At 36.7% G+C, this 24,894-nt stretch overlaps 1 protein-coding gene across 8 annotated transcripts in view; it reads right to left on the bottom strand.

Annotated features, from left to right (window-relative positions):
• The window catches only part of DZIP3 (DAZ interacting zinc finger protein 3), a 127,194-nt gene that overhangs the window by 73,552 nt on the left and 28,748 nt on the right, over nucleotides 1-24,894 (bottom strand). For all 8 annotated transcript variants that reach the window (XM_055420344.2, XM_055420053.2, XM_055420431.2 and 5 more), the window contains 8 exons: nucleotides 23,694-23,810; nucleotides 17,361-17,441; nucleotides 16,008-16,132; nucleotides 13,132-13,246; nucleotides 7,771-7,890; nucleotides 6,347-6,448; nucleotides 3,357-3,449; nucleotides 2,605-2,657 (listed from right to left, as the gene is read on the bottom strand). In XM_055420344.2, coding sequence (XP_055276319.2) covers nucleotides 2,605-2,657; nucleotides 3,357-3,449; nucleotides 6,347-6,448; nucleotides 7,771-7,890; nucleotides 13,132-13,246; nucleotides 16,008-16,132; nucleotides 17,361-17,441; nucleotides 23,694-23,810 — 806 coding nt within the window. The remainder of the gene's footprint in view (nucleotides 1-2,604; nucleotides 2,658-3,356; nucleotides 3,450-6,346; nucleotides 6,449-7,770; nucleotides 7,891-13,131; nucleotides 13,247-16,007; nucleotides 16,133-17,360; nucleotides 17,442-23,693; nucleotides 23,811-24,894) is intronic.

The following is a 24,894-nucleotide window of genomic DNA, read 5'->3' as shown; positions in this document are numbered from 1 at the left end:
TATTTCTCACTTCCACTGTATAATCATAGGGATTTGATTTAGGTCATACCTGAATCGTCTAGTGGTTTTCTCCACTTTCTTCAATTTCAGTCTGAATTTGGCAATAAGGAGTTCATGATCTGAGCCACAGTCAGCTCCCGGTCTGGTTTTTGCTGACTGTATAGAGCTTCTCCATCTTTGGCTGCAAAGAATATAATCAATCTGATTTCGGTTTTGACCATCTGGTGATGTCCATGTATAGAGTCTTCTCTTGTGCTGTTGGAAGAGGTTGTTTGCTATGACCAGTGCGTTCTCTCGGCAGAACTCTATTAGCCTTTGCCCTGTTTCAATCCGTATTCCAAGACCAAAGTTTCCTGCTACTCCAGGTGTTTCTTGACTTCCTCCTTTTGCATTCCAGTCCCCTAGAATGAAAAGGACATCTTTTTTGGGTGTTAGTTCTAAAAGGTCTTGTAGGTCTTCATAGAACCATTTAACTTCAGCTTCTCCAGCATTACTGGTTTGGGCATAGGCTTGGATTACTGTGATGAAAGGTTTACCTTGGAAACGAACAGAGATCATTCTGTTGTTTTTGAGATTGCATCCAAGTACTGCATTTCAGACTCTTTAATTGACCATGATGGCTGCTCCATTTCTTCTAAGGGATTCCTACCCAGAGTAGTAGATACAATGGTCATCTGAGTTAAATTCACCCACTCCAGTCCATTTTAATTCGCTGATTCCTAGAATGTCGATGTTCATTCTTGCCATCTCCTGTTTGACCACTTCCAATTTGCCTTGATTCATGGACGTAACATTCCAGGTTCCTATGCAATACTGCGCAAGTATAACATAGCGGAAAACAAAGGTCTCCCTGGTTAAAGGAACTAGAAAATTGAAGCCAAGAAGCCATGGCTGTTGATTGTGGGGGAATTTCAGAAAGGAAATAGAGAAGAGATCCCCCAATTTTTTTGGCCACGTCTCTGACTGACAGCTTAACCATACACGTGGAACACTCATTTGTGGCAGCTCAGCTAAAGACAAACGATCTGAATTGAAACTGGAACCACTAGCCAAAAAAACAGCCTTGCAGTTCAGTTCCAAATGAGTTAATTGTCTATTAAAACAAAAGTAACACACTCATTTCAGAATCTCCACATCTGTCGTGTAACTATTGGGTATTAGCTGTATGCCAGACATTATGCTACATACTGGTAATATACCAGTAAGCAAGTTAAAGTTCTTGCCCTCGTGGAGGCTACAGTCAAATGGAGAAGAGAGCCAAGAAAGTACAACAGAACTTAGTAAATTTTTTAATAGGAGAAAAAAAGGGAATATGTGATTGAAACACCTAATGCAAAGTAAATAGGACTTTCTTGAAGTTTTAACCAGCCAAATCCAAAGGAGTGGAGTATTCTGGGCAAGTTCTAGAGGTAAAACAGATGGCACACTTAATAACTAAAAGAAGTTGAGTACAGTTGCTGCATATATAGTAAGAAAAGAATGACAAGAGATGACACCAGTGAGTATAGCAGGGTCCAAAGTGTCTGAAAGAACCAAGCTAAGAAGTCTGAACTTAACCAGGAACAACTAGAAGTCTCTTAAAGATTTTCAAGCAGAGAAGTGAAGTATTTCCATTTTTCTTTTTAAAAAGCTATTTTAATGGCTGAACAGACAGTTCTATAGACTGCTGAACAGTCAGACTGAAGAAAGGTTTGAGACTGGAGCCAGAAAGACAAGTTTAGAAGCTATTTCAGAATTCCAAATGAAAAAATAACTTTATTTAGCTTACTAGAAGCACAAGTGCATAAGTAAGGAGGCATGTACAATATATTTAAGAAGATGAATTAATTGGACCTGAACAACGTTACACAGCAATGTTTGGAAGAAATATTGTGAATCTAGCTGTGGGCATACTGAACTATAGATCTTTTTTTAAAAATAAAAATGTAAATATTTAGCATTCAGGTAGATAGACCGAGAATTTTGAGAGTGAGATCTGAAGCAGAGATAAAGATTTGCATTTCATTAGCTCATAGGGAAAACTGATGCCTTAGGTATTAATGTCTGACCCTGGTAGATTAAAAAATGGTAGACATTTTAAACAGAAGAAAAGAGAATAAATGGATTAGGATAAGTTTTATATTGAAATTCTTAATTTCAACAGAAACAATTTATAGCTCAATGAATTTCTGCTTATATATTATACATGAGCAGTATATAGTTACAATACAGCTTTCTCATCTAAGAAACAGAATGATTCTAATTCTCAGATGAGCCTGGAGGCCTGGATGAGTTTTGAAAGCTAGGAGAAAGTTTTTTATAACAACCTAATTTAAATAACATATTTTTAAATAACTAATTTAAAAATATGTTTGGTTTTCATGAAAGGATTCTTTTCATTCTTAAGGTAAAAGCATCCACATAATTTCTCCTTTCCTCTTTAGAATTTAAGTGTCTACAAAGAGGTAGGGAAGAGTAAACAAACGTCAATTAAACAGTTTTTCACACAACTGATACTCTTCCAATTTAATGAAGCACCAAAAAGTAACAGAAAACACAGAAAGAAGCAACTGAAAAATTCATACATGCCATAAAAAAAAGTAGAATATTTAATTTCAAACTTACCTTGCTCCTAAATTTTCAGTGGTTATATATTCATCCTTCCTCACAACTTCAAACTGCAAATGATGGGGAGAAACAAAAAAGCGCTAAAGTAGTTCAATTTTCAAAATTCTGTATTTCAAAATTCTGTATTGTTACATTTAGCCTTAATGTTTGAAAGAAGACAGTGAGAATGAAACTATAGTGAATATACAACAAATAAAACAGAAGAAACAAGGTATAAACAATCTTAGTCAAATAGTAGAGCTGATCTCAAAAACCAGTTCTACTTTATATCGCCTTGGGATTTAAATACCAAATCTAAAAGAGATCACACATAAACATAATAAATGCACGCATTTTTTAAATTTTGGTTTACTTACTGATAAACTGAAAAATCAAGAAGATATTTTATTAAAATGAAATAGCAAAACCAAGACTATAAAAAGTTCAGAAACTCTGAAATTATTTTTAACCATGTGTGGAACAGAATTAGATTATCATCCTCTGTGCATGATAGACCTTCCTCACTGGTATAGTCATGGTCTATTTCGTCAGTTTCTGTGTGTGTGTGTGTTTTATTTTTAAAATTTTTTACTCTTAAGTACCACTTAAATACTACTTCAGAGAAATCAATACAACAAAATGTTAGAGAGCTTAGTCACCATCAAAGAGAATATGACTAGGCTACTATTATTACGATTCCCAAATTTGTTCCAAGTCAAAAACATCATTTCAGTGAAGGAAAGCAAGAAAAACAAGAGAAAGATACTCACCAAAATTTTGACAATTCCAGGTACCTCACACTGCAGCATCCTTACCATGTCACCCGTACATCCTTCCTTTAAACATTTTTTTCCACTAAAACTCTATAAATTTTATCAATAGAAAACAATAAATCAATAGATAATATGAACAATAAAAATAGAAAAAACCCACTGATGTGCAAAACTGATTATATTTATATAAAGTTAGATGCCGGGAGCCAGCGAGGGAAATCCTACCCGTGGCAAAGGTCATTTGGGGAAGAGGCCTGACGGGCAAAGGCTAATCAGGACTCGAGGAACCCCCTGGACTTACCTGAGCATCTATCCCAAAGAAAACCGGAGTCTGACTGCCTTACTACCTTACGCCTCTTATCAAGTCCTCTAATACTTACGGGGGCTTCCCCCCAACCACCTTTCTCTGAAAACATTAATTCAGAGCTGTAGTTAAAAAGTTCTCCTTGGCTTAATAGGAGTGTTCCAATCCAAGCCCCTCTGACAGCTTTCTAACTTGCATGACAAGTTTGTCCAGGCTCTTACAACTATGAGTGTGACCGTTTATAGCCTCCCAGCCATGCAAGGACAGAAAGCCTAATATTCTAAAATACAGGAATCTGTTGAAGAAGTTAAAATCATTAGAATAGTACTAAAAAAGATTTCATTGTTGAATCAATGCTTGCTGCAAAGTTTCCTCTATCTATTGTATCCTTGGAAATATATTAATCACATATAGAGAAAATAAGTAGTAGCCTTTGATTTAACCACATCAGATCTTAAGTTAATAAATTCCTTTCTTGTAGCTCACTACACCCTTGCCTTATAGGAATGTAACTTTGTCATGTGTCTTTGGAGAATAGCACCTGACTTTAGGAAAATCATCTTAAAAGAATATAAGACTTTTTCTAGCTAACTAACCTTTGTTAGGAGAGAGGGCCATAAACTGTTAGCAGGCCACCTGGCCAGAAGATGATATAAACCACCCAAAACTTTTGTATATCACGAGACATACAAAAATGAGCCCTGATCCTGATAAGGGTCAAGACTGCTGACCCCGCGTGATTTTGACGTGACTCCATACCTCTCTTTCTCTATTTTTTATGTGCAAAACTTAGGGTATAAAAGCAGCACTGGAAAATAAAGTTTTGGGCCTTGCTCACTGAAGCTTGGTCTCCCCGTGTCGTTCTTTCTCTTTTTCTGTCCTTTTCTCTAGTCTCCTTTTTCTGGTTGAGATCCTTGGAGCGCTGGGCCCTCTGAGTTTACTTATCTGCCTGGGCTTCTAAGACCCACTCGAGGGGGTGCCCTGGTGGGGTACCTCCAGTGATTCAAGAGGGCGCCTGCGGCCTACGTAAACAGAGCAAACCCCGTGCTGGGGTTTTATTGGTTTCCAGCGTAAACCATGGAATCATCAGCCCCTGTCTCTCTCTCTCTCTCTCTCTGACGCCGACGCCGTTCATCCCGAGGATACCCTGGGCCATATCGAGGCTGGTCCCCGATAGTTAGAAGTAAACATTGCTAGACAATAAAACAAAAGATTCACGTGAACAAACACTTGAGAGTTAGCTGTTCAATGACAGTCCATTACTCGTACCAGTGGATTTCCTATTTAAAATGTAGGAACACACTTTTCTCTCTCATCATTTCCATGAATATTTCAAAATCTTTGTATAGTTACATTATAAACTAAAATGAATTTGCTGCTCCCAGTGAAAGTAACTTCAAGCAAAATATACAAATTAAATGAGTGCAAAAAGAAATACTGAATTTCCATTAGATAAGTGAAGATTCCAGCAGAAAAGAAAGAATAAAAATTTGAGTCCTCTGATCCTGATCTTGCTATTTCCTCTGGTTAATTTACTTAGTTTTCGTTTACTTGTCTTTCTAAAGTTGAGCAATACTGATTGCCCTAACAATCAAAGAAAGTGAAAAGTATTTACATACTGCTTAAAAAATGAATAACTATGCTTTATATAATGATTTTTACAATGTACAATACAAGTTTATCTGTTAATCTTCACAACCTTATAAAGCAGGTATTACTATCCTCACTTTATGGCTTAGAAAAATGAGTTTCAGCCTAGTGTAAAAAAAACCTAGTAAGTGGCTCAATTTGGACTTGAACTCAGAACACTCAACTCCATATACAATTGCTTTATAAGTGTTTTCTGTGGTTTGCACAATGTAAACACTTTAGAATTAAACATTATAGACCCAATTTATGGCTATTACCTCATTAAAGAGTAAAGATTAAGTAAAAGACTCAGGCACTCAATTTCTATTTTAATTTCAGTGGAAAAAATTCAATTTAGTTATATGATTTTCAATTCAGTTCAGTCTCTCAGTCGTGTCTGACTCTTTGCAACCCCATGAATCACAGCACGCCAGACCTCCCTGTCCATTACCAACTCCCAGAGTTCACTCAAACTCATGTCCATCGAGTCGGTGATGCCATCCAGCCATCTCATTCTCTGTCGTTCCCTTCTCCTCCTGCCCCCAATCCCTCCCAGCCTGGCAAATATAAATAATACAAATATATTTTGAAGGTTTTCTGTTGGTTTTTTTTTTTGGCCACACTGTGTAGCTTGTGGGATCTTAGTTCCCTAAGCAGAGATTGAAGCCAAGGCCTAGCAGTGAAAGCACCAAGCCCCAACCAGGGAATTTCCAGGGAATTTCCAATAACACAAATATATTTTTGAAGACTATAAAATGTATCACTGTTCTCTACCCTTGAAACTACACAGTTGTCCTTTCTTTTTATTAAGCAATTCTATTCTTTGATTTTATGTCCTTTATGTGAATTTCCTACAAAGACCTGTTAATAAACAGTAATGATGACCAAATAGTGAGGAGAAAAGTATCAGAGAGAATAGGGAAAGAAAAATGCAGTGAGAAAGGAAGAGGAAGGATGTAAATAGAAAGAAATGAAGGGGAAAGAATAAAAAAGCAGGAAAGAGCAGAAGAGGATATACTCTAGTAAAGTTTTAAAGGAAGTACAAATATAATACCTGATCATTTTCACCTGGATATTTTAAATTCTTGAACTTTTTCCAACAAATTTTATGGAAGTAAACACAGCAGCTCTTACTGCACATTAACTGAAAAAATCCCTGGAAAAGAGTAAAAACTGTTGATAAGAAATAATAATTCATATAGATAAAATATCACCTTACGTCACTTTTTATTATTCTATAACTAGATGGCATTGAAAATTCATCAACAGATCACTGGTAGTCAAAGAACTATAAAAATCATTTTTATCTCATTAAAGACAAAAAATAGGCAATAATTTGAGTAAGTTAATATTTTTCATACGCTGTATACAACAAAATATCAGAAACTCAGTGAGTGACCTTTGTAGATGAACATGCTCTCTGCCCAACTTCATCAGAACTTTTATATTTCTCTTTTCCTTCAGCCCCAATCCCATAGCATTATTCCCCAAAACTCCTTTGTCATCAATCACCAGACCTTAGATTACTATATTGGTGATAAACAGCTCCTGAGCTACTGTACTTGTGAATATTACAAAAGCCCTAGCAAAGCCAATTCATTTTTTAAAATTTATTATTGAAGGATAATTGCTTTACAGAATTTTGTTGTTTTCTGTCAAACCTCAACATGAATCAGCCACAAGTATACATATATCCCCTCCCTTTTGAACCTCCTTCCCATCTGCCCCATCCCACCCCTTTAGATTGGTATAGAGCCCCTGTTTGGGTTTTCTGAGCCATACAGCAGAGTGAAGTAATTCAGAAAGAGAAAGACAAATATCATATTCTAATGTATATATACAGAACCTAGAAAAATGGTACTGATGAATTTATTTACAGCGCAGCAATGGAGAAACAGACATAGAGAATAGACTTATGGACATGGGGAGGGGGAGGAGAGGGTGAGCTGTATGGAAAGAGCAACATGGAAACTTACATCACCATATATAACATAGATAGCCAACGGGAATTTGCTGTATGGCTCAGGAAACTCAAACAGGGGCTCTGTGCTAATTCATTTTTTTATTGACTCATGGGATGTAAATAATTCCTGATCACAATGAATCTAAGCTTTTGAGATTATCTAGAGTCAAACAACTTCTCAACTGCATTTTTCTGTAATTAAATGAAGTACTTAAAAAATTAATTTATTTTAATTGGAGGCTAATTACAATATTGTAGTGGGTTTTGCCATACATTGACATGAATCAGCCATGAAAAGATGCGCAGTATCACTCATTATCAGAGAAATGCAAATCAAAACCACAGTGAGGTACCATCTCACACAGGTCAGAATGGCCGCTATCAGAAAGTCTACAAACAATAAATGAAGTACTTTTTAAAGAGTATTTTGATGAATGATAATATAACAATTTTTACCTAAGTTTAATTTTACAATTACATTTTTAAAACACTCAGTTGATTGATAATTATAGTACCTTATAATTGGTGTTCTTTAAAACGTCAGTTTCACAAGATCGCTCACAATCTAAATAACTGCAAATGGTCTGCTTCATTATATTACCCTCAGTTGTCTTGATGAAATTATTAAGAAGGTCCTAAATTTTAAAAATAAAAAATCTTATGAATCAGTAATAAGTTACAGGTTCATTTAACCTATATTAAGTTATAGGTTCATTTCATATCCTTTTTTTGAAGGTGTATTATGTTGTTTTTTAAAAAAATATTTATAGAAGCTATTTCCCTCATTCAAAGTAAACAATACACAGAAGGGTTCTAAACATGAAATACTAAATTTCTTACTGAATACAAACACAGAGAAAGTGAAAAAAGTCTATATTCGAAGCTATACGTCTATTTTCCATTCTAACTCATAATAGCCAGTGGGTTCCTAATAAGAATTACTTTCTCTGATACAGATACAGAGAAACAACAAATTGTTGGAAACCCAGGAGAGTCCTTGCTAGAACTGGACACCATGTTGGCAGTGGGACTATTGTAGTGGTGCAACAGGCTGCTCAGCCAAAATGGGCAGAGGCAGGGCCAGAAATATGTTTCCAATGTTCAGAGTTACAACTTTCAATGCAATTTCCATATTTTAAAATGCTGGCTAAAGGTTGTGAAACATATTATCAAGTCTAAGTTAAACAAGTCCTTAATACTGCCCCTTAGAGAGACATACCCATATATACTGAGGGTATATGACATGATAAAGTAAACCTCTATAGACTATTGTATGCATCAAGTCAGCATTCATAACATGTGCTTAATGACATTCAGAATTTTATGAAGAATAAAAATGTTTTAACCAAATCAACTAGAAATTTTTAAATGTCAAGAAATAAAGAAGAAGCATCCAAGGACCTATCCATATGAAAGCAGTATATCCTATGAGGATAGCCAATAGTAAGTGCAGATCCTCAAATAAAAGGACAGGACTCATAGTATGTATATCTTTACTGTCATTTCACATATCTAATGCTTAATAGTTCAAAACTGATCTACTGAGTCGCCCACCAAATCTGTTCCTTGTTCCTTACTTCTTATTTTCTGCCCCAGTCATTGATACTCACTCATTCAATGAACATTTACTGAGTACCTGTTACAGGCTAGGTTGTGAATGCTAGGAAATGTTAGATGTTAAGGATACAGCAGTGAACTTAGAAGGTCAATATATACTTAGTCTTCACAGAACTTACATCAAGTACATCTACCACAATCTATTTAACTTTCAACCAGCAGGCTTGAAGTCATACATCACATGGTTATTCCATCACCCTTTACATGCAATATATTAGCAAATACTGTTGAGACTTCTCCCAAATTATACTGCAAGTTTTTCTATCTCCATTTGTACCGTTCTATGTCTTACCTAGATTACTAACTATAACAACTGCCTAACTGGTCTCCCTCATCCCTGCCTACTGTGCTCCAAAGCACTCTATAAAGAAGCAAAAGATCGTGTCAGTTTCTTGCTTAAAACTCTTCAGTGGCTTCCCACTACCTACCTTTCCACTATCTTATTAAGACTGATGTCAAGGTTCTGCAGAACTTGCAGCATCTGAACCCAGTAAACCTATCCATTGCTGGCCCATCTCTTCAAATTCACCTCTAGCCTCACTCCCTATAACATTCACATGGTTTTATACCTCCAGTTCCTCAAACTTGCTCTTCAAGGCCTGAGGGCCTTCTCCCCTTGTTCCCCTACTCTTCATAGAGTTAGTTCCATCAGCAGTCTTGGGCTTCCAACTTAAATATCACCTCCTGGAAAGGCCTTTCCTAACCACTACACATAAACACACATACACATTTATGCATATATACATATAAATATGGACACATGCAGGGATATAAGTATGTGTCTGCATTTCCTCCATTTTCTCTATCCCAGTCCCTTGTTTTTCTTTAAAACACTGATTACAATTTGCAACTATTTTATTAACTCCTCCTTTACCATAAATACAGAAACTATTCAAAGTCCTAAATTCTATAAATCATACTTTACTATAATTTAATTATAACACCCCACTGTTTATAAAGCCTTAAATGATCTGGTTAACATTTACCTCTCAAGTGCAAGAAAAAAGGACAGGATATTATTTTTTTTAAAAAGGAACATTCATAACAAGAAAACTCTTGGTAGATGATAGCTGAAATAATCAGGGAAATTAAAAATTCAACAGAAGGATAGAAACTAGAATCATGTTGAAAACAATAACGATATGAAGGTCACTGCTCTACAAGGGTGCCAGCATCTCTATAAGTATGATCTTCTTCCAACAGGGTAAGTTTATCTCAGGAGACACATGAGGATAGGAGCAACTGGGGCAGGGCAGGCCTCTGGTGGTACTCACCTGGAATTTGTCAATGCCAGATAAAGTAACAGGCCAGCCCTTTAAGTTTCCTTTAGAAACTAATCACAATGTCTGGGAAGTAGGACTTTTGGTGGGCTCACAGGCATAGGTACCAATTAAAACAGATAAAAACATGCTGGCCTAGAGCGGGAGCAGTATCATGGACACACTCTGCTCTACTGTACATTAAACCTTTAGTTATTGAATTTTAGAGAAGTACGGGGAGAGAGGGCTGGAGGAGAGTACAGGGCATCTGGAATGCAGCTGGTTACCCAAACTATTTTTGAGACAGAAACTATTTTCCAAGTAGTATGGAAATATTTTAACATTATAATAACTAGTATGATAGCACTAGTGTATACTGGCTGAATACTAGGTCTATGCGAAAAGATGAATTTAAGAAAATCTCCTAGAAAGTAGAAAAGACAAAAAATAAAAATTAGCATAGAAATAACAAAGTCAGAAATTCATTCCAGGATGTCAAGCAGCTGAAAAACAAACATCGCAAAAAGAAAAGAGAAAATGAAGAAGAAATCATCAAATAAATAAAAAATAAAATGTCCTAGCACCAAAAAAACATAAGTTCAGAACACCTGGGATATACAGAATATCCTAAAAATTCCCAGAAAGAAAAAACACAACAGGTTACAAGCAAAAGATTGAGAATCAGAATGACATCAAATATCTCAAAAGTACTATTATTGGAAGCTAAACGATAATAGAAACATAATTTTTAAAATTAAAGGAAAATTATTTTCAACCTATAATTTTATACCCAGGCAAGATACAAGTAAAGTGTACAAAGGATAAATTATTTTGAGACTTGAAAGGTCTCAAAAAATTTAACTCCCAAGTAAGTTCCCTTTCTAGGAAGCTGCTGGATGAAAGCTACTCCCCCAAAACAAGGAAGTACACCTAGAAAGAGGAAAACTTAATCCAAGAATAGGGGATTTACACAGGAGAGGGGTAAGGGTATTCCCAGGAATAAAGGGAAACTCTAAGGCCAATTTAATAAAAACATGTAACTATTAACAGGATGGGGAATGGGAAGTGTGTGTGTGAAGGAAATGTATAAGGAAATTACTAAACCCTCACCTTCCGCAGTAGGAAATCAAAAGATGATACCTACAATGGAGAATTTTTTTAAAATAGCGGTACAGCTTTTTAAAAGTACAAGTTAATATCAAAGGAAAATGCCTAGAGGGTTAAAATAAGTTATCTACAGTCAAAAACTACAGTTAGAAATGATGAACCACAGACTGTTAAAATTTTTTAATATACTTGACAAACTGTATACATGTACTAGCTTGCATAAAACAAAAATAAAATTTGGATAAGAAAGAAAGATAATTTAAAAGGAGAAGGAATAGGAGAAAATCAACCAAGACCAAGTGGGGGCTGCTTCAGGTAAACACAGAAATTCAGTATTTTTTAGAAAATGCATAAAATTACTGCTTAAAATATTAAAGTCAAAGTTACAAGACATATGATCATCTCACCAAACACCAGAGATTATCTTGCTTATTCTATTGATTACTGAGAGAGGTATATTAAAATATTCCACTGTGACTGGGAAGTCTTCTAGTTCTTCTTTTAGTTCTACCAGGTTTTGTCACAAGTATTTTGAGGCTATATTATTAGGTATGTAGAAACTTCGAGTTGTTAAAGATTCCCAGAAAAATTGAATTTCTTCTTTTTATGAAACATCCTTCTTTAATCTGAGGAATGCATTTGGCTTTAAACTCAGCTAAAATGTAAGGATCCAGAAAGGTTTAAAGTAAAAGTTTGGAATAACATACCTCACTCAAATGTTAACCAAGAGAAGCCTAATGTAGCTATTTTCACATTAAACAACTAAAAAGTAACCAATATGGCTTATTATTCTTTACCCAAAAGGTAAAGAATATCCAGAGAGTATGGGCTTCCCTGATGGCTCAGATGGTAAAGAATCCACCCGCAAGGTAGGAGACCTGGGTTCAGTTCCTGGGTTGGGAAGATCCCCTGGAGGAGAGCACGGCAACCACTCCAGTATTTTTGCCTGGAGAATCCCCATGGACAGAGAAGTCTGGGAGGCTACAGTCCATGGGGTCACAAACAGCCGGACACAACTGAGCTGCTAAGCACATGAGGGCAAAGAGCAATTCTTACACTCTGTCTTGAGAATATAAATCAGGACAAACTTTCTGGGAAGAAATGTGGAAATATACATGAATAACTTATACAAGTGTGTAAACACTTCACAATTCCACATCTAGAAATTTACACTAAGGCAATGATGTGAGAAATAAAAACAGATCACTTTCCGTAATACTAAAAAATTAGAATGTTTAGGATAAACTAAATGTTCAATACCAGGGAACTGGTTAACCAAATTAAATCACAGTTTATGATAGACTATAAAAATTATACTTTCAATATACAATAATCTACTTGCAAATTCACAGTAATATATATTTTGTACTATAAATCAGTGTATATAACATCACACCAATTTACTAAAAATAATAAGTGTTTATACATGTGTGTATGGAAATACATAAATGAAAATTCTAACAATAGTTCTGCCATTTGAAAGAATATATGGATGAATTTTACTTTTATCTTTGGCATTTTCACATTTTTCAAGTTTTCTGAAGTGACCATTTAATACTTTTAAAATTTAAATCAACAACAAAACAATGGCAAATATAATTAGAAAAAAGAAGTTAACTTACATTTATCTCTAGCCATGTGAAGTACTGAACTAGTACAATTTTTAATCTTCTTGTTATCTGTAAATGCTAACACATCTACTTCACTTCTCTCTACTTGTTGAATCATACTCACATTCTGTACCAGATAATGGAATCAAAGTTTTCTCATACAAAAAGCTAATGTCCAATAAAAGTATATGTTTGCTATAGAATGACACAGCATAAACTGCACTTTATCAAAGATGATTCTGATTAGCCATAGAGTAAATCTTACTCTTAAATAATTTCTTACTTTAAAAGTTGTAGGTAAATCTTCATCTATTGTAGGATCTATATCAAACCAATGATCATCTGTATCTCCTATTTCTTGTAAGCTTTTATGAAACTCGAGCAGTCCTCCATTATATCTGCAAGGCATTTTGAAAGGTTAATTTGTACAAGACTCTGTAACTAGCTTACCAATTAGACAACAGGCAACCCATTTGTGTGTGTGTGTGTATAAGTAGGATGATAATGTCTAACATGCTACAAAAATACAAATACTGGGACTCTCGCCTATAATAGATTGGGATGAAATACAGGTAGAAGGGGAGGTAATAGACTATGTAGTAGCTCAAGCTTGAACAGTATGGGGGCCACAGTAATTAAAGGGATTGCAGAGTTGGCTGGCTTTTGTTTACTGTCTTGGAAGCCTTGAAGAAAGAGAATGACCGGCATAGGTCAGCCAATGATTGACTCAGGACACAATGAAAGACAGAGGCCTCTGAGGGCAGCATTTAAAGAGATCCTCAGCTCTGACAGCCATAAAGATAATCTGTGCTGAAAATCAGGCCCAGATTTAACCACAAAGTGGAAGAAACTGGCTACTACTATCAACTAAGGGTACCCCGTGAAAGTTAAAAGGCCTCTATAGTAACATTTAAAGAAATCTGACCAATTCTAAACATAAAGGCAGACAATGCTGAAAATAAGACCCAGTATTTAATCACAAGGATAGAACAATAGCAAAAACCAAAAGCACAGCCTCAACAAGACTATTATAATATCAGGACTCTGTTATGGAACGAGTAGACCATGCAAATATCTGTACATCATCTGAGGTACATGTCCCAAAAGATGATGTTCTTCTTCCTTCTCAAAATCGTCCCCTATCTCTGCTCATTGCCTAAATACTGAAAAATCTAGGATCAGGTACAAGCAAAGCCCAAGTGAAAAAAGAGGAAGAAAAGGCTTGTTCACCATAAGCGTTGCAGACTTCACTACTTTCACTACTATGCAGTGGCAGGAATGTGTTTGGGAGTGGATCTTAAGAGAGCTAAACCAATGGTTAAATATATAGCCGGATAGGGAAATGTATACTGATATGGGGAATCTCTCCCATAATTTAGCATTTACTGAATGTTAAGGACATGCGAAGCCAATCCTAACATGTTGCTGAGGCTACTTGAAGTCTGGACACAACCAATGGCCTCTATGATAGTGATGAAAACGTTGAAAATTTCTTGGCAGAGTATTCAACAAAGCTCAGGGAGGAAAAGATGGTAGTATGGACATAACACCATTGAATCCACTACCAGACAGGGTACCCTAGAAAGGTCCAGAAGACATTCCATTTTATTAATGCAATAAGAAATACAGAGTAAGAAGGACATTTTGAGCAGCTCAGTGGTGGCTGTTCTCTATATGCCAGGGGTGAAACGAAATGCTGCTGCCAGACAACTGGGTTCAATGCCCATCAATAAAGAAAATAAACAGTAGTTCACATATCTGAAGGAAGGATAGCAGTCCAGATTCTTTGACTCAGAGCTATGTTAATTCTCTCCACAGTAGTAAAGGGATTTTGCTTATTCTGACTTTCTGTGAAATATCACAGTGGCAAACTACATTGAGAACATCATGCTAATAATAAATAGGAAGCAGGACGTCTTCTGGATAATAAAAATCAAGCACACCAGAGGATGGAAGATCAGCCTTTCAAAGAATCAAGGAACTACCACATTAAGTGATGCTTTTAGGGATTCAACAGTTGGGCCCAGCAGTAATCCTTCATAAGGATTTGCATAAGTAAATTTTTCCTAATTCGTCCTTCAGATGTCAGCCATACATTAATTCTTCAAGAAGACTTCTGATTCCCAAGAAACACATTGAGGTTTCAGTAAGGACTTTAATTCTTTATTATATTTTTCTTCATAGCTCTTCATCACATTTCATAATTGATTATTTAAGTAACTGATTATGTTATTAAGGTCTATAAACCTTCACTATACTGTCAGTTACATGAGGAAAGAAACTGTTTTGTAAACCATTTTATCCCTAACACCTAGAGCAGTCTCTAGTATACAAGAAATGCTTAGAAATAAAATGAATGATTGATTCTACAAATGGCTAAGGAGATACATATTGGAGGGCTTCCTTGTTGGCTCAGAATCTGCCTGTCAGGAAGGAGATTCAAGTTCAGTTCCTCAGTTGGGAAGATTCCCTGGAGAAGGAAATAGCAACCTACTGTAGTATTTTTGCCTGGGAAATCCCACAGACAGAGGAGCCTGGCAGGCTACAGTCCATGGGGTTCCAAAAGAGTTGGATATGACTCAGTGACTAAACAACATACATATGGGAAGTGAACAGATAGCCCATGTACATTCCTCTGTACCTAACCATGTAATACCCAATACTCCTGGACTCAGAACTGGGACCCTTTCAAAATGTGTTATAAGCATATATATAACTTAAACAGCCATTCTAAGTGGTAATAATATTAATAACTATAATTATTACTTATTAAGAATAGTATTTTTGTGTCCTGAGCACTGTTAATTACCTTACGAGGTGGGTACTGTTATTAGTTCCAAAGATTAGGCTTAGCAACATTAAATTTCCTAGGGTCGTATATCAGGTAAGTGATACCAAATGTATTTGAACCGGTCTATCAGACTCCAAAGCCTGTGTTCCTAATGCCTATGCTATACCACCTTTTATTGCCATGGCCTGTTAAATTTGATATCTAATATTCTCAAGTACATTAATGAAATGATCTACAGAATCAGTGACAGAGAAAAGAATCAATAGAGCACAATTGTCACAATCCCTGGTATATTGTGCAAACTTTACTCCCATTACATAATGCTGAAAGTTAACAGGCAAGAACTACCCATTAATTAAAATTCTTACCTCTTCTGAGCACATCGAAGCAAACCACGGCCAAAATAAACTAATGACATAAAGTTTTCACAAATTTCATTTTCTTGGATCACCATCTTCATCACTAGAAATTTATTCTCAGCTTGTATATAATCCTATAGTAACATAAAACTAGGTTTGGCTGATGTAAAAATTATTTTTTCCTTTTACAATAAACAATTATTTGCCAAACTAGAAAAGACAGAGCAGCTTTAATACTGATTCAGTCATTAGGTCATTTATTCACATCTCCGTTTGTAGAATATATGTATATGATCCCATAAAAAATGTACTCAGTGCTTAATAAAAGTTACAAAAGAACTTAAGATCTTCAGGGTTTCAAAGTGAAACATTAAATAATAATCTTTATATCTAAAACTGACAAATATTACTAGCAAAAATAAGGGCTCTTCTAATGACTATGGGAACATAATTCTTCCTATTTTTTTTTTTTTCTAATTGGAGCACAAATCTTCCTAATTTTTAAAATAGGAAAGAAGTGACTTTTTGACCACACATATAGTCTCTTTTGGGGAAGGATCATCTTGATTATAAGCAATATAGGATAGAAGGAAAGGTCAGAATCAGTTCTAATAAATGTTTCAGTTACTATTATTAGAATAGGCACAATAGCCTCAATCTCCCTGAGGGGAAAAAAGTGCTGCATGGCCTCATTTTGAAACATCCTCTAGTACAACACACTAAACAATAATTAGCATTTTGTGAAATTATTTAAACTGGAAATGTTTTCAGTTTGGTGCTTATAAATTCTACTTCACCTAATTAACAAATTAGACTTATTTATGAAACCAAGAAGAGAGTATAAATTTAAGAATACAAAAAGTAAAAGAGATATCAAGGCTGCAATTGAGAAATCATTGAAAATAAGCAAAGGAAAATGTTAAATTTGTAAGGACCCTTAGAGATCACCTAGTTAACTCCTAGATTTTTACTTTTGCACTTCACTTTATTCGATAAAGAACCAAGGTCAAATTCATATTTTAAGTAAGACAGTAATATAAAAACCAGAGAGATTATACTACTACACTAAAAATGAATTACAATGTATAAATGAAACAAGCTAAACAAAATTTTCTGTTTTATACAAATGGTAAGTATTTCAAGGCCATACGCTTACATTGTTTATTTTATCAATATTTTTAGTTTCACAATATAGTCTCTGTCAGAATTACTCTATACCTTAAATACATGACAGAAAAGTCATGAAATGGTTTCAGTTTTTAGAGAATTTTTTTTAAAAATCAACATTTTTAACTTACTAAAATGAAATCAAAGTACGTGAAAAGATTTATTTGTAATGGACAAATAACACAGGCTACATACCTCTTTCTTTCCTCTTTCAGTAAGTGCTACTCCATACAAAAACAGTAATGTCAGGTAATAACCAATATTAATCTGATGTGCCTAAAAAGATAAAATATACCTTAGTTGATTATTTAGACTATGCTACTTTTCAGTATAGAAAGCTTAATTACCCTAGGCCTATTCAATAGCTATTAAAAGGAGCTAAATTATCATTTTACTATCAATCATCTAATAATCACTATAGAATTCATTTTAGACGTATTTAATAATTAGACCCAGAAGAAAGACAGTTAATAATCTCAAAATAAAACATTAGAGTTTGAGCAAAGAAAATAAAAGCAAATACCATCAATACTTATTATACTAAAACGTTCCAAAAAATTCTAATTCTCCATTTTTCTCATTGTATTTTAGGTGTAGAACACTCTGTTGGTGTTGTTATGTTAGTCGCTCAGTTGTGTCCAACTTTTTGCAACCCCTAGACAGTAGCCCACCAGGCTCCTCTGTCCGTGGATTCTCCAGGCAAGAATACTGGAATAAGCTGCCATTTCCCTCTCCAGAGGATCTTCCTGACCTAGGGATTGAACCCATGCCTCCTGCATTACAGGCAGGTATTCTACCATCTGAGCCACCAGGGAAGCCCCTAGAAACACTTTCAGTTCAGTTCAGTCACTCAGTTGTGTCCGACTTTTTGCGACCCCATGAATCACAGCACGCCAGGCCTCCCTGTCCATCACCAACTCCTGGAGTTCACTCAAACTCATGTCCATCGAGTCAGTGATGCCATCCAGCCATCTCATTCTCTGTTGTCCCCTTCTCCTCCCACTCCCAATCCCTCCTAGCATCAGAGTGTTTTCCAGTGAGTCAACTCTTCACATGAGGTGGCCAGAGTACTGGAGTTTATAACAAATACCCAAGTATCTACCATCCAGCTTAAAAAGCACAAGGATCTCTTATCAAAGTCTTTTACTGTTCATGGGCGGTTTTGTTATAAACAAAGTTTATCACTTCTTTAATGAAAGTGAAAGAGGAGAGTGAAAAGGTTGGCTTGAAGCTCAACATTCAGAAAACAAAGATCATGGCATCTGGTCCCATCACTTCATGGGAAATAGATGGAAAAACAGTGGAAACAGTGTCAGACTTTGTTTTTTGGGGCTCCAAAATCACTGCACATGCTGATTGCAGCCATGAAATTAAAAGACGCTTACTCCTTGGAAGGAAAGTTATGACCAACCTTGATAATATATTAAAAAGCAGAGACATTACTTTGCCAACCAAGGTCCGTCTAGTCAAGGCAATGGTTTTTCCCCTGGTTATGTATGGATGTGAGAGTTGGACTGTGAAGAAAGCTGATCGCCGAAGAATTGATGCTTTTGAACTGTGGTGTTGGAGAAGACTCTTGAGAGTCCCTTGTACTGCAAGGAGATCCAACCAGTCCATTCTAACGGAGATCGATCCTGGGTGTTCATTGGAAGGACTGATGCTAAAGCTGAAACTACAATACTTTGGCCACCTCATGCGACGAGTTGACTCACTGGAAAAGACTCTGATGCTGGGAAAGGTTGGGGGCGGGAGGAGAAGGGGATGACCGAGAATGAGATGGCTGGATGGCATCACCGACTCTGTGGACATGAGTTTGAGTGAACTCCGGGAGTTGGTGATGGATAGGGAGGCCTGGCGTGCTGTGATTCATGGGGTCGCGGAGAGTCGGACACGACTGAGCGACTGAACTGAACTGAACTGAATGAAAAATTGAAGCACAAATATTTCCTTCATGTCCTCCTTCAGAGGACCTTCTTCCCAACCCAGAGCTCAAACCCACGTCTTTTGTCTCCTGCTTGGCAGGCAGGTTCTTTACCACTAGTGCCATCTGGAAAGCCCTTATTAAAAAACAGCCTATGCCAAATTAGGCTGGATGGCATCACCGACTCGATGGAAATGAGTTTGAGTGAACTCTGGGAGTTGGTGATGGACAGGGAGGCCTGGCGTGCTGTGATTCATGGGGTAGCAAAGAGTCGGACACGACTGAGTGACTGAACTGAACTGATGCCAAATTAGAGATGGAGAATAGATTGGGGATTAGGAAGAGTGAGGATGGTAAGAGGTATATGTGACTGTAAAGGGGCAGCAAAAGATTTTCATCGTGATGATATAGTTCTTTTATCATGATTGCAGCAGTGGTTATAAACATATACACTGTGACAAAATGGCAGAGACCGATACACACCTGTACATAAAAACCTTATTATATCTGGCTTGAGAATGTTATATTTTGAAAGGCCTGCTTGCAAGTCTGACCCTTGGCTGGCGCCTGGAAATCTGGATTTCAAGAGTGTTCCCCTTGTTCTCCAACAGGGGTGGCTCACTGTGCTTAGACTGTTTGTGCCAAAGATGCAACTTATGCTGAACATCAGGAAGTTTCGTCTGTGAGTCTGGAATTTTGTTACATTTTAGACAGACGATTGGAGAAGGCAATGGCACCCCACTACAGTACTCTTGCCTGGAAAATCCCACGGACAGAGGAGCCTGGTAGGCTGCAGTCCATGGGGTCGCTAAGAGTCAGACACAACTGAGCGACTTCACTTTCACTTTTCACTTTGATGCATTGGAGAAGGAAATGGCAACCCACTCCAGTGTTCTTGCCTGGAGAATCCCAGGGATGGGTGAGCCTGGTGGGCTGCCGTCTATGGGGTTGCACAGAGTTGGACACGACTGAAGCGACTTAGCAGTAGCAGCAGATGAGGATGCCTACATGACCAACCCCCAATAAAAATCTTCTTGTTTATTTATTTATTTTTGGCTGTGCTGGGTCTTCATTGCTGTGTGAGACCTTTCTCCAGTAGTGGCAAGTAGGGATGCTATTCTTCACCGTGGTGGGCACACTTTTTTTTAATTGGAGGATAAGTGCTTTACAATGCTGTGCTGGCTTCTGCAGCCTTCTTACTGTGGTGGGTTCTCTTGTTTCAGAGCATACGATCTAGGCACAAAGACTTTAGTAGTTGCAACAATGAGTTCAGCAGTTGCACCTCGAGGCCCCTAGAGAACAGGCTCAGTAGTTGTGCCGCTTAGAGCTTAGTTTCTCTACAGTGTGTGGAATCTTCCTGGACCAGGGATCAAACCCATGTCCCCTGCATTGGCAGGCAGATTCTTATCCACTGTACCACCAGGCAAGTCCCCCAGTAAAAATCCTGACCAGTGATTCTCTAATGGACTTTCCTGGGCAAAAATATCACACACACATTGCTGCATTTTTGTCGCGAAGGAGGGAAAGAGGGAATGTACTGTGTGACTCCCTCATGGGAGGGAAAATACGTAAGGATGCCTGAAGATGGATTCCTCTAGGCTCTGCCTGTGTGTTAACCCTTATGATCTGGGCATATCTTTACTATGTCATTGTAATAAGTCTCAGTATGAGTACAACTACATACTGAATCTCATGAGTCCTTTTGAACATGAGGGTCTGGGAGACCCCTGATACAACACACCTGACACAACACCCATTGTACCAATGTCAATGTCCAGGTTTTGATAATGCATTGTTGTTATGTAGATATAACTATTGGGAGAAATTGCATGAAGGGTACGGCAAGACCTCTCTGTACTTTTGTATTGTACAAAATTGTATTTTTCTAATTTCTCTACATCTAAAATTATCTTGAAATCAAAAATAAATTATCTATGGAGAAAAATAGTGCTCATTCTGTTCATAAGCTTTATACTGACTAGAGTATAACCATATCTTTTGTCACATTGACTTTTTTCACTAAGATTTCCGCTTTACTAAAAACAAGATTATTTTCAAGCACATAAGGATGATAAGCACCTATAGAATACAAGGTGCTTTCTTTTTATACTGATCTAACTATATTCTCTCACCTAGCCCACTTCTTAGGGCCAACAATATATATTTATAATTGGCTGGGGTTAGTTCAGTTTCAAATTGATTTTAGTGGAAATATGCATGTATGCTTATTGTCAATGGACAAAGTAGGGTTATAAATAAACTCCTCTGAAACATCTAATTGGCTTCCATCTTAAACTTCCTGTCTCTGCAGAGACTCTGAAGCCAAGACTATGTGGGTTTGTGTCTTAACTCCACTACTTGCTGCTGCTAAGTCGCTTCAGTCATGACTGACTCTGTGCCACCCCATAGACGGCAGCCCACCAGCCTCCCCCATCCCTGGGAATCTCCAGGCAAGAATACTGGAGTGGGTTGCCATTTCCTTCTCCAATGCATGAAAGTGAAAAGTGAAAGTGAAGTCACTCAGTCGTGTCCGACTCTTAGCGACCCCATGGACTGCAGCCTATCAGGCTCCTCCATCCATGGGATTTTCCAGGCAGGAGTACTGGAGTGGGGTGCCATCGGCTTCTCTGAACTCCACTACTTACTACTTGATTAATTAAGCAAATTATTTAATCTCCATGCCCCAGTTTCTAATCTGTAAAATGGGAGCAATAAGATGGGCTGCCTGTGAAAAGTAAATGAGCTAATCCATACAAAGTGCTTAGAACCGTGTTTGTTAAATAGCAAACATTAACAGGCATGAGCTATTATTTTGTAACTTTTAAAAAACTAGCTTCATAAATAATACAATACATCTTTTGGCTCATATAACTCTAAAAAAAAAGCATCTGAGAACAAGATGAGATGCAGAATTGTGGGAATGCTATAATTAGAAGTACAACATAAAGAAATTTAAAGATGCAAATGGTCAAATCAAATGCCCTGCCCTTTGCTTCCTACCTTCCCCCCATTAACAGAGATCATCTGGGGTAACAGGACTAAGTGGATATAGAGATGTTACCCCAGCAGTTCCCCCCAACCCCCGCACCTGATTGCCACTTCCTAAAAGGGTGCTTCACCTCTCCTTGGAGGCCTTGAGGATCAGAGAGCCATCTGAATACAGTTGTAAGCTGCTCTGATCATGACAATTTTGATTCTGCTCAAAAGTGCCACCAAACGAAGAAATTTTTCCATTAGCAGTAAGACTTATCTTTGAAGTAATGCCTAAACAGATAAGGCTAAGCAATCAGCATCTGTTAATGCTGATTTTACAATGATTTATTTAACTGCTTAGCAACCTGGTTACTGGGAGAAACAGCAGGTCTGCAGTGTTCCAGAAGTTCTTGGGATTACAGGTTGATGCAAACTCCCTTTTCCTTGCTCCCTCTTTTGACTCTATCTAGAATTCCTCTAGGTTAGTATATATCACCTCTTAGAACCTGTCCTGAAAGTCCTAAAAAAAAGATCATTTTTCTATCTCTGTATACACCATTATAATATGGGAGTGGTGTCTTAGGCTACTTTGTTTCATGTCTGGGTAGTCCTTTCTTGAAGATAACTCTAATCCATCTTCTACATGTATGCAAAACTTAGCTTACTTTCAGTTCAGTTCAGTTCAGTCGCTCAGTCGTGTCCTACTCTTTGCGACCCCATGAATCACAGCACGCCAGGCCTCCCTGTCCATCACCAACTCCCGGAGTTCACTCAAACTCATGTCCATCGAGTCGGTGATGCCATCCAGCCATCTCATTCTCTGTCGTCCCCTTCTTCTCCCACCCCGAATCCTTCCCAGCATCAGAGTCTTTTCCAGTGAGTCAACTCTTACTGACCCAATTATTCAAAGAACTGCCTTTTCCTTTTATGTCCTGTTCTATTGGTTCTTATTTTTGAAGCAATGTTTTCTCAGATTTTTCTTTATTTCTAAAGTATCAATTGACCTCGAATATATGTCTTGTCAATTGTATCTCACACGATTACACAGATAATAGAAGTTCCAATTTTTACAAATACAGAAATATCAGTAGAATTACTTATAGAAAGGATAAACAAAAGGTCCTATTGTATTCAATAGGAACTGTATTCAAGGAACTGTATTCAACATCCTGAGATAAATCATAATGGAAAAGAATATAAAAAAGGTATATATAACCAAATTATTTTGCTGTACAACAGAAATTAACACACTGTAAAATAACTATACTTCAATTAAAGAAAGAAATATCAGTAAAAAGAAGAGATGTCTATTAATCAGGAGGAAAGGAAGAATTAGTTTTTGAAGTTCATAACTCTTCATGTCTAACTGGGAAAGCCCACTTATTCTAGTTCAAGGTTCTCTATTTAAGATGAACAATTTTATGGTAGGAAAGGAAACTAGAATAGGCTCATTAAAGCGATGCGGTCACGAGAAAGTACAAGACAAATGCAAGAAATCAATTCATGTGTATTTCTAGAGGTAAGTAAGGAAAATACAAATTGGCCCACACCTTAAAAAGCATATACTGGATGCTCTCTCATTGAAAAATGTTGTCCAAGTCCACTATTTCAAACTTCCAAAAGAAAACACTTACAGTATAATTAGTAGCTTGAATGTTCCTAAGTGCTGCTTCTAGTCGTGTTATTAAGAAACGTAAGGTCAAAGCAGGAACAATTTCCTCCCCATTCTGGCTATTGGCTGCAACTTCTCTCTGTGAAAAATAATTTGGTCAAAAATTTCCTTAAGTTACAACAAATATCAACATTTATTTTTATTAAATAAATAATATACGCTCATCATAGAAAGTCTAAAGAATAAAGAGGCCTTAAAAAAATCCATACAACCTAGATAAAACTGTTCTTATATTTGTTTGTTTTTAAGTAATTTGACAAATCTTCTTTATAACTACTTCCTCAAAATACTAAATACCAACTTTGCAAAAGAATTGGTAATGTCCATTCCTACTTCAGAGGAAAGTCATAATCCCATTTCCTTCTGATACCTTCTGTTCTCTAACATTGCTAAAAACTTCTTTCCAGCCCTGAGACTCTAGTAAACAAGAAGGCTGGCTTTAAAAATACCAAAACCAGGGCAAACCATCTTATGCTGTCATCTAATTGAAACCAAGTTAATATATAACTTATTATGCACCATAGTTTCTTACTTACATGGATGAAATAAAGGAAGACCTATGTCTTATCTTTGTGTCCATTCCCCAATGCCTTGTACCCCAAAGTGTTTGGCTTAAATTACATTCTTTGTTTAATGATTTACTACTATCTATGGGGGAATTTAATCTATACTTTAACTCCGTTTCCAGTTTCCAACATTCTCCTGTTCTTCTCCTAGGCTAACTAGATACTTTATTTCAGTCTCCATAACATTCAATTTTCTCTATTAAAACACATTTCCTAGATAAAGTAATATAGCATATCTTCTGAAGTAGTGTCTACATATTGACAGTTTCCAAATTTATATTTTGAGCTCAGAACTATCATCTGAATTTCAGACTCATCCATCCAACCAATTCAAGAATATCTCTTGAATCTGAAAAAGTATATAACACTGAAGCTCTACCTTTGCCAAACAGTTTAGCTAGTTTCAGAGCAATACTCTCAATCAGAACTTTAAAAAGCTGGATAAAATACAAGTTTTTTTTTTTTTTAATTTTGAAAGCAATGGACTACCAGGGCACTAAAATCTATGGGGCCAACATGCAAGAGAAGGGGAAGGCCCAGAGACAAGAGACTGATTTTGAAGCCACCTTTTTTCTTAATAAAACTGCTGTATTCAGT

Source organism: Moschus berezovskii, chromosome 1 (assembly GCF_049115385.1).
Source record: "Moschus berezovskii isolate FMDL1 chromosome 1, NW_MosBer_1.0, whole genome shotgun sequence".
Classification (NCBI taxonomy): Eukaryota; Metazoa; Chordata; class Mammalia; order Artiodactyla; family Moschidae; genus Moschus; species Moschus berezovskii.
This window is presented reverse-complemented; position numbering and strand designations above follow the sequence as displayed.